The sequence below is a fragment of the Ptiloglossa arizonensis genome, chromosome 1 (assembly GCF_051014685.1).
Source record: "Ptiloglossa arizonensis isolate GNS036 chromosome 1, iyPtiAriz1_principal, whole genome shotgun sequence".
Classification (NCBI taxonomy): Eukaryota; Metazoa; Arthropoda; class Insecta; order Hymenoptera; family Colletidae; genus Ptiloglossa; species Ptiloglossa arizonensis.
In genome coordinates this window covers 29,425,474-29,439,022 of record NC_135048.1, presented here as the reverse complement: position 1 = coordinate 29,439,022, position 13,549 = coordinate 29,425,474, and the positions used below count along the sequence as shown (strand labels likewise).

The 13,549-nt window shown below is 39.0% G+C and overlaps 1 protein-coding gene across 3 annotated transcripts in view; it reads right to left on the bottom strand.

Annotated features, from left to right (window-relative positions):
- The window catches only part of Cda5 (Chitin deacetylase-like 5), a 136,851-nt gene that overhangs the window by 17,110 nt on the left and 106,192 nt on the right, over positions 1-13,549 (bottom strand). For all 3 annotated transcript variants that reach the window (XM_076307941.1, XM_076316097.1, XM_076324221.1), the window contains 7 exons: positions 12,653-13,079; positions 11,681-11,736; positions 9,228-9,382; positions 8,936-9,108; positions 7,583-7,632; positions 5,882-6,013; positions 690-731 (listed from right to left, as the gene is read on the bottom strand). In XM_076307941.1, coding sequence (XP_076164056.1) covers positions 690-731; positions 5,882-6,013; positions 7,583-7,632; positions 8,936-9,108; positions 9,228-9,382; positions 11,681-11,736; positions 12,653-13,079 — 1,035 coding nt within the window. The remainder of the gene's footprint in view (positions 1-689; positions 732-5,881; positions 6,014-7,582; positions 7,633-8,935; positions 9,109-9,227; positions 9,383-11,680; positions 11,737-12,652; positions 13,080-13,549) is intronic.

Sequence of the window (13,549 nt, the reverse complement as noted above, 5' to 3'; positions counted from 1 at the left end):
AACACTTCGACTATTCGAATAACATTCGAAAAGTTGTGTGGTACTTGAAAACTGTTCAAGAAGTTGAGTGGTACTTTAATACTATTCAAAAACACGAGTAATACTTGAATATAATTCAAAAATTTGAGTAACATTTGAACAGCGTAATTCGACAAGTGATCCCAGTTTCTAATCATTCGAAAGTTATCGCACAATGATAATCAACTTCGAATACATTCTTATTCGAATAATATTACTCAAATACCAACGTTCAAATTTTATTCACAGCTTCTGAACGTCGAATAAAATATTCGAATAGTCTCAAATTTCCTCGAAAATGGCCTCGATCGTCGTTCAGGGACTCAGAGTTCGTTGAGATACGCGGACGTGACGCCTTTATGCTCGTTTTCGACAGGAAGCGGTTTTCCTTGGTAATTCGTCGATTAACGGGAAAATTGCATACGTAAGGCCAGTCATCTTGTACTCGACTATACGCAAAGAGACAAGTCGAACTCGCTGAGACTTTCTAGCGAGTCTCCTTGGATAAGAATCGCGCGATCGTCGGACCAGTTCGCGTCAAAATGCTAGCGTTAAAGGCGTCTCGTCCAGGGAATCCTGAACAACTGTGTATCGACTACTAAGGAAAAAGTCAACGAAACGTTGCGAAGAGGAACTAGTCGGTTTAAAATGGCAAGGAATTTTTGACTTACGGTGGTGCTGTGCCACGATGGACCTGCTGGGGACGACCTCGGCTGAAAGAAAACAAACACGAGAACATTGTAAACAACTGTAGTCGAGAAAAGTTGGTATTATAGTCATCTGCTGGTAAATTGACCCCCTGTGATTATAATACTTATAACAAAGTCTATTGACTGCATAATTAAGGAAACATATTTGCTCCAAGTGGAGCATAGTTATCGTTAGTAGTAAGAATAAATTACCTATCGTGCAGAATGAAAGTTTTTTTTTTTTGCCGAGAAATAAGTATTTTTTTTTTAATTAAGAAAGTTGAAGATGTGTGTGGTGGGATATATTTGATATAAAGTGATTTTAAAAGTAAATATTAAACCATAGTGGGTGGAGCCATATTATCCCTACTTTCGTAAAAGTTTCTAAATTGAATGATTTTTTTTATACATGTTAAGTTAACATTCAATCGTTTTTCTTTTGCTTCCACCTCTCGTCACGCACAGTTGCATTGCTTCACCTATATTATAAGCGAAAATTCGAAGCAATTTACGTTACGAAACTAAAAGTATAAAATTAGATTCTATACTACGATTTTAAAAAGTATAAAACTAGAGAAGTATATTACCTCTACTTCTTTAGAGTTTCTAAAATGAATTATTTTGCTTCCACATTTCGTCACGTGTAACTGCATTCGAGTAAAAATTCAAAGGAATTTACGTTACGAATCAGATTTCAAAACGTACAAAATTAGAGAAATATATTACCCTCACTTTTTTAAAATTTGTAACATGAATTATTTTGTTTTTCTTTTTCCTTCCACATTTCGTTACGTGTAACTATATTACCTTAACTGTATAATAAGCAAAAATTCAAAGCAATTTACATTACGAATCAAATTTTAAAAAGTATGAAACTAGAGAAGTATATTACCTCCACTTTTTTTAAATTTCTAAAATGAATTATTTTGCTTTTATTTTTGCTTCCACATTTCGTTACGTGTAACTATATTACCTTAACTGTATAATAAGCAAAAATTCAAAGCAATTTACATTACGAATCAAATTTTAAAAAGTATAAAACTAGAGACTTATATTACTTCCACTTCTTTAAAGTTTCTAAAATGAATTATTTTCCTTTTCTTTTCCTTACACATTTCGTCACGTGTAACTGCATTCGAGTAAAAATTGAAAGCAACATACATTACGAATCAGATTTCAAAAATTATAAAACCAGAAGAATAATATATATTACCCCCACTTCCTTAAAGTATCTAAAATGAATTATTTAGTTTTTCTTTTTGCTTCCACATTTCGTCACGTGTAACTACATTAACTTAACTCTATAATAAGCAAAAATTCAAAGCAATTTACATTACGACTCAGATTTAAAAAAATATAAAACTAGAGAAATATATTATACCCCCACTTTCTTAACGTATCTAAAATGACTTATTTTCCTTTTCGTTTTCCTTCCAAATTTCGTCACGTGTAACTACATTAACTTAACTGTAAAATAAGCAAAAATTCAAAGCAATTTGCATTACGACTCAGATTTAAAAAAATATAAAACTAGATAAATATATTATACCCCCACTTCCTTAAAGTATCTAAAATGACTTATTTTCCTTTTCTTTTTCCTTCCAAATTTCGTCACGTGTAACTACATTAACTTAACTGTAAAATAAGTAAAAATTCAAAGCAATTTACATTACGACTCAGATTTAAAAAAATATAAAACTAGATAAATATATTATACCCCCACTTCCTTAAAGTATCTAAAATGACTTATTTTCCTTTTCGTTTTCCTTCCACATTTCGTCACGTCTAACTGCGTTACCTTACCTACGTCGTGAGCAAAAATTCCTCGCGATTTGCAATCGTGAACCGGATTTCGAAAGAAATATAAAACAATATGGCTCGTGTTACCACCTACTTCACCCCCATGACCAACGATCGCGATACAACCTGCGAAGTACATAGTATCCATCTCTCTATAGGATCGAAAAGAAGAACGAAAAATCGATGTAAGTTTCCGGTTAGCCGCGCAAAAGGAAAATGTCCGCGCCTGTCGGGAGAGAAAGCGAGCGCTTCGTTTTGCGGAATAAAGAGACCAGCGAAGTCGGGCGTCGGTCGACGGGGAACCGTGTACTTTTTGCTCGAGCTGTGGTACTCGAATAAATTAACCGTAGGCGTGGAAGATGGAAATCGAAAACTCGTGGAAATTCACGATACGGAACGCCACCATTATCTCTCTCGAGGTACTTTTTCTTTTTCAACAACTTCTTCGAACGACATCGAGCTCACAATAATTTAAAAGTATAATAGACACGAGAATATAATGCCAAGATCACGTATCGATTATACGGAAACCCGTGTGAAAGAGTTGTTATTTAAAGTGTACGAAACATAAATAACGGATCACTTCGCGCGCACGCGCGCGAGCATAATTCAGAACGTGGCATTTGGGTGTGTTGGGAGCCATCTTAAACACGTTGCACCGGATCAACGGATCGTTTAACTCGTGGTGCGATAATTGTACGTCAAGTCGCGAATTGTCTACGCCGTGAGACTAATGAAAAATTATAGTTATTATATACGGGCTCTCGCAACATCCGCGAGCGGATAAATTGAACCATGGAGGACTTAACGATAAGTGCGAACCACGGGGATCCAGATGGGACAGAATGTGTATCTTTCTCTCTCTCGAGAGAGAGAGACAGAGAATCTTTCTATTTGTTTTCACGATAAGATACGCACGAACGCTGAATTTATTATTCGTGATTCGAGACAGCGTTGTAGATAATAGACACACTTTGTTTCGTTCGACGGTGGGGAATTTAGAACCTACTTAACGTTCAGCTGTCGGAACTTCTGAAGTCGACGTCTTCGATCTTGCCCCGAGGCCACGATCAATCTCTACCACCACTTTCACGAACTGTTACGCGCGCGTGTATAAATAAAAGCGAACGCGTGCGAGCGTACCGGCGCGTTGCGACCGATCAGCGTTCGCGTTTAATTTTCACCGTGAAAATCGTCGACGATTACCGGTAACGAGTCGGGGACTCTTCTACACTCGAGTAGGGAGCGGGTACGAGTAATTTTAGAGGGAGTAATTTTAGACGGAGGAATCGATTTGCTGGCTCTTCTCGCAAAAGGAACGATAAAGTATGGGGAAATAGACCGATAATGAATTTTTTTTTTTTTTCATAGACAGATCGAATTTGAATTGTTAGCTTTACGTAGGTTTATTCTGGTTCATAGATATGTACGTTAGTCTAGGTTTACGAATTTTTACTTTTTTACGTTTTGGAGCAACGATTGTACGAGATTATACTCGTCGTTGAGATGGAATTTTTTTTAAATAGTAGAAACATCGAATTTGATATTTTAACTTTGTGGAGGTTTGTTATGGTTTATTCTGATAGATTGGCCTAAGTTAATGAAATCTGGGTCGATCTTTGTACTCTTTTTACGTTTCGGAGCACCGATTGTACGAGATCGTACTCGTCAACGAAATAGAATTTTTTTTAAATGATAGAAAGATCAAATTTGAAATTTTAACTTTCTGGAGGCTTGTTATGGTTCATTTTGATAGATTGGCCTAAGTTAATGAAATCTGGGTCGATCTTTGTACTCTTTTTACGTTTTGGAGCACTGATTACTGAGATTATACTCGTCGTTGAAATGGAATTTTTTTAAAATGATAGAAACATTGAATTTGATATTTTAACTTTGTGGAGGTTTGTTCTGTTTCATTCTGATAGATTGGCCTAAGTTAATGAAGTCTGGGTCGATCTTTGTACTCTTTTTACGTTTTGGAGCACCGATTGTACGAGATCGTACTCATCATCGAGATAGAATTTTTATCAAATGATAGAAAGATCAAATTTGAAATTTTAACTTTCTGGAGGCTTGTTCTGGTCCATTCTGATAGATTGGCCTAAGTTAATGAAATCTGGGTCGATTTTTGTACTCTTTTTACGTTTTGGAGCACCGATCACCGAAATTGTACTTCTCGTCGTTGAGATAGAATTCTTTTAATTGACAGAGTGATGGAATTTGAAATGTTAGATTTACAGAGATTCAATATAATAGATAAATTAGTCTAGAATGAGTACTTGACTTTTTTCATTTTGATGCACTGGTTACTTGAGATCATACTCATCATTGAATTAGAAATTATAAATTTGAAAGTTTAACTTCACGGAGGTTTATTCTGGTTCATTATGACAGATAAATTAGTCTAAGTTAACAAAGTTTAGGTTGATATTTACTCTTGTTACGTTTTGGAGCATCGAGATTGTACTCCGCCATTGAGATAGAATTTTTGTAAATAACAAAGGAATGGAATTTTAAATTTTGGCTCCACAGAGATTCACTCAAACAGATTGATTAGTCTAGATTAAATCCTTGCCTTTTTTAGGTTCTTTAGTTTTGGAGTACCGGTTTTCTGAGATCGTATCCACCATTGAGATAGACTTTTTTCTTACCGTGTTCTGAATTGACAAAAAATTTTCCCGGAAAAATAAATATATCACGTTAACCACCATTAATTAAGGTATGTATCTACTAATTTTTATCCCGATCCGATTTCTCCTTCCCAAAGAAAAAAATCGAGAAAAGAATCCTCAATTTTAATAATCCAGAGAACCAACTACCCCTTAAATCGTAGAATGTTTAAAAAAATTCTTTTGCAAAAACTATCTCATTGGTAAATATCTCATTAACCTCCACTAAAAGTCTACGAATTTTCACTCGGATCCAATTACTTCATCGCGGAAGAAAAAATAATAAAAGACAATTAATTTTCAGAAAAATGTACCACACACTGTTCCCTTAAATCGTGGAACGGACAGTTTGAAAAATGTCTTTCTGAAAACGATACATATCTCGTTAACGTCCATCAAATATGGTACACGTCCAATTTTCATTCCGATCCAATTACCGTTTCATGGAAAAAAAGTAAACGATAGCGATCCATAGATTTTCCGAACAATGTACCAGTACCCCTTTAAATCCTCTACTTTTACGGTGTATCGTGCAAAACGTGGCACGAACACGCGATTCGGCTCACGGATCGATCCAACGGATAACTGGGATAATATCGAAGGTTGTCCCGTCGCGATCATTGCGTGTCTATTCCCGACCAGTTGCGTAAACCGAAAACAAAAACTGGCGAACGACAATCGCCAAGGTACACGCGGATACCGTACCTGGGAGCGTTGACCGTGTATGGTCTGCTGGTGGTGGTTGGTGGTTGTGTGGTCGTCGTCAGTGGTATGAACGTGTCCACGATAGCGTTCGGAGTCGTCACGTGGACCACGGGGTGGCTGAGCACGTTTGGCCTGCGCACACACGACTTTTAATTAACAATTTGCCGCCGTTCCGCGAAATCGTACTTTCGTCGACGAAACACCGATCGTTTAGCCGATTTTTCTCGTATAAATGCGTCGGTTGCCATGTCAAACATCAAAGATTTCTTTAAAAGGCTCGTAACGAACGGACCTTGATACTTGTACACTCTCGAGTACCTTATTCGGAAGAATGGAAAGAAATGTACTTGTTTCACGCGATTTTAATCTTCTTTGAGATGATTTTGTGTAAAATTGGAAAATGGTAAATGTATCTGTGAACATTTAAGTAAAAAACTAACGAGAATATTGAGGATAGATCACACACGCATTATTAATTAACAATTTTCTGTCATTTCGCGAAATTAGACTTTTGTTGACGAAACACCGATCGTTTAGCCGTTTTTTCTCGTATGAACGCGTCGGTTGCCATGTCAAACATCAAAGATTTCTTTAAAAGGCTCGTAACGAACGGACCTTGATAGTTGTACATTGTCAAATACCTTATTTAGACGAGTGGAAAGAAATGTACTTGTTTCACGCGATTTTAATCTTCTTTGAGATCATTTTGCGAGGGTAAAAATGGAAAGTGGTAAATGTATTTGTGAATTGTAAAAAGTTAATTTTTAATTAACAATTTGCCGCCATTTGCGAAATCAGACTTTCGTCAACGAAACATCGATCGTTTATCCGATTTTTCTCGTATCAACGTCACGTCAAATACCATAGATTTCTTTAAAAGGCTCGCGACAAGCAGACCTCGATACTTGTACACTGTCGAGTACCTTATTTGGAAGAATGGAAAGAAATGTACTTGTTTCACGCGATTTTAATCTTCTTTGAAATAATTTTGCAAGTGTAAAAATGGAAAATGGTAAATGTATTTTTCAACTGTAAATAGCTAATGAGAATATTGAGGATAGATATAAAAATTAGAGCGACAGTCAACGTGTCGACGATAGCAATCTCTGTCATCTTCAAGGAATGTAAGATTGTGAGTGTTTCTTATTTTTCTTTTTCAATTTAATTCAAGAAAAATTTTTTTCTTCAACGTACGGTATGTTGAGTAATAATCGTACGCAGTAAAAATATTTACCATTGTTAGGAACGGTCGAGAATGGTACAATTATGGCAATCATCTGCACAAAGCGGTTAATCGTTATTTGAGAAAAAAAATTAACTGGGAATAAACATCGGTTCGATCGATGAATGCACTATAATCGACTCTTAATCGTTTGCCTTCGTTAAACATAGCAAACGGTAAATATTATCACCGATTGCGTTTATCGTCGATTAGATCGATAACCTCGATTTTACGGTGCGTCGAGACGAATCTCGCGGCGTGGATGCGTCGCGACGTCATCTACCGATTTGAAGAAACGTAATTTACGAGAATAGCAAAGTCTCGTGGAAGCTCAAGGCGAAACGTTGTTCCACGCGATTGTGGTAATTTTCTTGTCGCGTGAAAACGTTCCACGCTGAAGGAACTGAAAGATTTCCTTCTTTTTTCGACGGACGAACTGCGCGACTTGGTCCTTTCACGATTAAGAAGAAATTTCTCACCTGAACGACTGGCCCTCGGTAATGCGGAACTTGTTCTTGTTGAGCTGAGCCTGGTGGTCGGGGACAGAGAAGCAGAAAAAGTTGTGATTCGGTCCAATCGCGTGGCTCGAACAGGGGATGGGCACGTTCGAACGATATTGTCACTGAAATGTATCTAAAGTACTGAATTCACGGAACGAACGACGAACAACCTGACAGATGGTCGTTTATTCGACGGGTGATTAAATATCGAGGTCGAATATTGAATACTCCTGTAACTCGTATTCGATGCATTTTCGAATGTACTTGATGTATCGTCGAATATAAAATACACTAGCTTGTACTCGATGTATCTTCGAATACCGAACACACTAGCTTGTACTTGATGTATCCTCGAATATAAAATACACTAGCTTGTACTCAATGTATCCTCAAATACCGAATACACTAGCTTGTACTCGATGTATCCTCAAATACCGAATACACTAGCTTGTACTCGATGTATCCTCGAATACCGAACACACTAGCTTGTACTTGATGTATCCTCGAATATAAAATACACTAGCTTGTACTCAATGTATCCTCAAATACTGAATACACTAGATTGTACTCGATGTATCCTCAAATACCGAATACACTAGCTTGTACTCGATGTATCCTCGAATACCGAATACACTAGCCTGTACTCGATGTATTCTCGAATATCGAATACACAAGCTTGTACTCGATGTATCTTCAACTACAGAATACACTAATTTATATTCAATGCATCTGTATCGAATACACTGTTAGCTATTTAATGAATCCTCGAATATTAAGTACTCTTGTAACTTGTAATCGAGGCATCCTTCAAGTACACGATTTTATATTTGGTATCTAATCGATTTTCCAATCGAAAATCCTCGAATACCGAATACACTAGCTTGTACTCGATGTATCCTCGAATACCGAATACACTAGCTTGTATTCGATGTATCCTCGAATACCGAATACACTAATTTATATTCAATTGATCTGTATCGAATACACTGTTTGGTACTTGACGAATCCTCGAATATTAAATACTCTTGTAACTTGTAATCGCGGCATCCTTCAAGTACACTACTTTATAATTGGTATCCAATCGATAAAGTATATTTACACGTTCAACCACACCGACGAATAAAAAACACGTTACCCCTTCGGGTCCCGTGTGTGCAAGGTGTAGGGGAAAATAAATGTAAAGGGATATACGATTCTCATAAATGGCCCCAGAATCTCGGCTACACTTTGGAATACAAATTGGAAAGGTGTTTATCGTTCGAATACTTTACGAAACACGTACGTTGCCCATCCCTGCATCGGGAGACGCGCGAGAATGCTTTCTCGTTCTACCTGATTCTCGTAGATATCGTAGTCCTGTACCGTGACGTCCTGGTTCAGATTGTACTTGTCCGCCTCGTTCACGGCGACCTTCTTCGGCTTCTGGTACTGCTTCGTATTCACCTCGCTGATCTTGACGCTCGGCTGAACCGGCACAGTTTGGTTCACGGTGTACTGGTTGTAATCTAACCGAGAAACGACGGATCACTGACGATTTCGATCGTTCCCAAGACCACTGGGTATCCGTGAACTTGAATCGTGGAAAATCGTTCGACGTGTCGTGGGAAATTCAATGCACGCTTACCATCGTCTTTGTAAATGGACACGTCGTCGTCGTAGATCGTGTAATACGGATAGCTCTGATCTGGATCGCTATAATACGCCTTCGAGATCACCGGAGAGACTGTCGATGCCAGGATCTTGGCAACTCTAGGCGACTCCGAGGATGGTACTTGAGTCCTGTGATATTGAACACGGTTAAGGGGGGACTCGAATTTTGTATCTTTAAAAATGTACTCGATGTATCCTCGAATACTAAATACACTAGCTTGTACTCGTTGTATCCTCGAATACTGAATACACTAGCTTGTACTCGATGTATCCTCGAATACTGAATACACTAGTTTGTACTCGATGTATCCTCGAATACTGAATACACTAGTTTGTACTCGATGTATCCTTGAATACTGAATACACTAGTTTGTACTCGATGTATCCTCGAATACTGAATACACTAGTTTGTACTCGATGTATCCTCGAATACTGAATACACTAGTTTGTACTCGATGTATCCTCGAATACTGAATACACTAGTTTGTACTGGATGTATCCTCGAATACTGAATACACTAGTTTGTACTGGATGTATCCTCGAATACTGAATACACTAGTTTGTACTCGATGTATCCTAGAATACCGAATACACTAGTTTGTACTCGATGTATCCTCGAATACCAAGGATACGATTCGATTTTTTTCCTCTTGTACTGGGAATAAAATATTTCATAAAAATCGATACACTCGATATACTCGTATACACAATCGAAAAAAATTGTGCATACTCCTAAAATATAGAGGAAAGATATGCATACGAATGATATAATACTGATTAAGAAGTTTGAAAAAATAAATTAATTTCTAAAGTAACGAAAGTGGTACTTGTGGCGGCACTACCCACGCTTGCCACCAGAGGGAAACTCACCATCAACCGTTTCCCGCAAGTTCCCGTACCTGCTCCGATCGCTATATATACGACCTCTTACCGATCTTCCAATGTCCCGGCGTATAAGGCAGGGCCTGCTAGGATGCCTTACTGACGAGTCCACTAGCAGGCCCGGGATGAAACGCTTATCCCCACTTTCCTATTTCCGTTCTCTCCTATCTCAAACATCCTCGAATTTAGCGCCGCCAAAGTGGTGACCCCGTCTAAGAACCAACGCAACCTTCTGGACAGCAGCACAGCAGCAGTACAGGTGCAGCACAAGACGATGGAAGGAACGCAACGTAAAGGCCGATTTTTCGTAAATCCCCCTCTCCGAGGGTTGACTCCTCGACCTGCCAGCGACGACACGAACGCTATACTCCCGGCTAACCATCAGGATCAACCCCAGGAGGACAGCAGGCAGCTTGTCGACATTATTCACCGACCACACCGATGCGTTTCATAAATACTGGTACGCGCACGCATCAACGTCGGACAACAAGCGAAAACGCGGCTTGAGCAAACGATGCTCGCCACGCGTATTCCGCAATCGACAGCAGCTGGGCCTTACTACGAAAAAGAAGCATTCTTCTCTTCCACCGCTCTGGACAACCTCCTCCTGTGCCTGTTGTGCCAAACCGAACTACGGAACAAATACCTACGCCACTGGGACATCAGGACGGAACTTCAAAGTATCGTTTACCACTGGCAAGGGGGTTATGTGGCGGCACTACCCACGCTTGCCACCAGAGGGAAACTCACCATCAACCGTTTCCCGCAAGTTCCCGTACCTGCTCCGATCGCTATATATACGACCTCTTACCGATCTTCCAATGTCCCGGCGTATAAGGCAGGGCCTGCTAGGATGCCTTACTGACGAGTCCACTAGCAGGCCCGGGATGAAACGCTTATCCCCACTTTCCTATTTCCGTTCTCTCCTATCTCAAACATCCTCGAATTTAGCGCCGCCAAATACTTAAAGCACATGGAGGATGTACGGACGAAAAAAAAAATCAAATTATTATTAACAATATCGGTGAGATTTCTACGCTTATTTTTCACTCCACATATAGCTGATGATGTGAAATATAAGGAAAGATTATTTCCCGTTACGTGTTATTATTTTTTTCTTTCAAACTTTATGACATTTTACCAGAAATCCTATGACTTTTGAACAGGGGTGTATGTAACGAGCGGAAGTTTTTGCATATACTTTCGTAACCGCCTGTAAGCGTTTAACAAGTGAAACAAGAAAACGGTGCGTTTTGTTGGACCGACTACCGAAAAAAATTCGACAGGTAAGTGGTTAATGAAGACAGCTGACCGACTCTGTCTCGAAAGCTCCGAGTCGACGTAATATTATCCAACACGGGCGTCATACGGTCTCTTCGAAGCTTGAGGGGGAGAAAAAAAAAAGAAGTCAGATCATCGTTACGTAAGCGCGGGAACAGCCATCGAGCGAATTAAAGGAGCCCACGGCGAAAGAGAAATCGAACAAAAAGTTGGTGGCGCGCGTCGTGACTGGGCCGGTCTTGTTTCAAAGCCGATTTTACGCACCTGTAATGGGCTTCCGTTTGGGCGCGCGTGCTCACTAGGCTCTCCTTCTCCCTTTCCTGTGGGACGTTAATTGAGAAATTAATTCCATGCTCGTGGTCAAGTCGCTGTTTAATTCTCAATTAAACTCTACTCGCGCCTCACGAACCGCTACGTGATACTAGATCGCGTCGTTATCGGTCGAAAAATGGGGGAAAAGTATCGCTGAGAATTTTAATTCCACGTACACGAGAACATATATCGAGGTACTCGTGACTTCTTCAGTCGGGGTAAAAAGAAAAGAATAATTGAAATAATTTTAAGACTACTTAAAATATTGAGACTAGAAACTATATTGAACGAATACATCAGGGCTAAAAATTTTAATTGTACGTACACAAGAACATATATCGAGGTACTCGTGACTTCTTCAGTCGTAGTAAAAAGAAAATGATAATTGAAATAATTTTGGGAGTCTACTTAAAATATCGAAACTAGAAACTATATTGAACGAATACATCAGGGCTAAGAATTTTAATTCATCGTACATAAGAACATATATCGAGGTACTCGTGACTTCTTCAATCGCGGTAAAAAGAAAATGATAATTGAAATAATTTTGGGAGAGTACTTCAAATATCGAGACTAGAAACTATATTGAAAATTAAATATATATATATATAAACATACAAAGATATAATAAGTATCATTTATACTCGTTTGTACTTTGGAACAAAATCAAAGAAACATGTTGCGTTAAACAAAGTCGTATTAAAAAATTAGAAAACGTGTATGTTAAGATACCAAAGTGTCAAAATTAATTTACGAATCTAGATACGAACCAGGAGCTCTCCAACTCTTCGATATACTACTTTCCTCGATATATGATCTTACAACCACCTCTGTATAACACTTTCTACGCTTTAAACGATCAGTCGTGCGAACGAAACGAGAAAATTTCTTTGAAAAGGGAGGATCGTTGCCAAAGAGACTTACTGCGATGACGTTTCTTCGCAGACCATCCCTGTCTCGTTGTACTTGGCCAATGGTCGAGGGTTGTCCTCTGTAGACACGTTGCTGTCTGTCGCTCTCGATTTCGGACGCGGGTTCGTAATCATCCTCGTGATAATTTCTGGCCTGTTGCCTCTGACGAATCTGTTTTTCGGTAATCTGCGGCACAGGTGCCGGAGTGGTCGTAACAGGAAGCAATTGCCTTTGCACAGGGCGTATCTGTTGCTGTGGCTGTTGCTGTTGCTGTTGCTGCTGCTGTTGCTGTTGCGGAGGCTCGCGTCTTTGTTGCTGTTGGTCCCGGATCTGTTGCTGTGACCGATGGTGTTGCTGTTGCTGCTGTTGTTGCTGTTGTTGTTGCTGCTGCTGCTGCTGTTGTTGTTGCTGGTCCTGCAGACTTTCGATCTTCGCCGATCTGAGCGGTTTCGAACGATTGCGACAGTATTAATTAACCTGGGAGCGATGGTTGCGGGAGTTTTCAGACCTCAGAAACCTCCGGGATTTCGCAAACGGATAGATTGAATCGCGAACGCGAAAATTGTTAGTGGGTGGACGGATCGGTTAACCCTTTCATTTCCAAATTATTCAAGAGGCACCGAAACTGATGTTAATATTTCACTTCGTAATTCCGAATAGATAACAACCACGTGCCTTCGGAGAGAACGAAAGAGTTAAGATTGAAGCTGGTACGAATTGTAGAATTTCCCTGGTGAATATAATTCGAATACTTTTTGAATATTTTGTGTACTCATCGAGAATCTAACTGGGTATTCATAATATTCCAATAGCGTTATTATTTGAATAATAATATTCGAATACTTTTCGAATACTTTGTATTCGAATACATTCGTCGAGTACTTTTATATTTGTAGTATCTGAATAGTG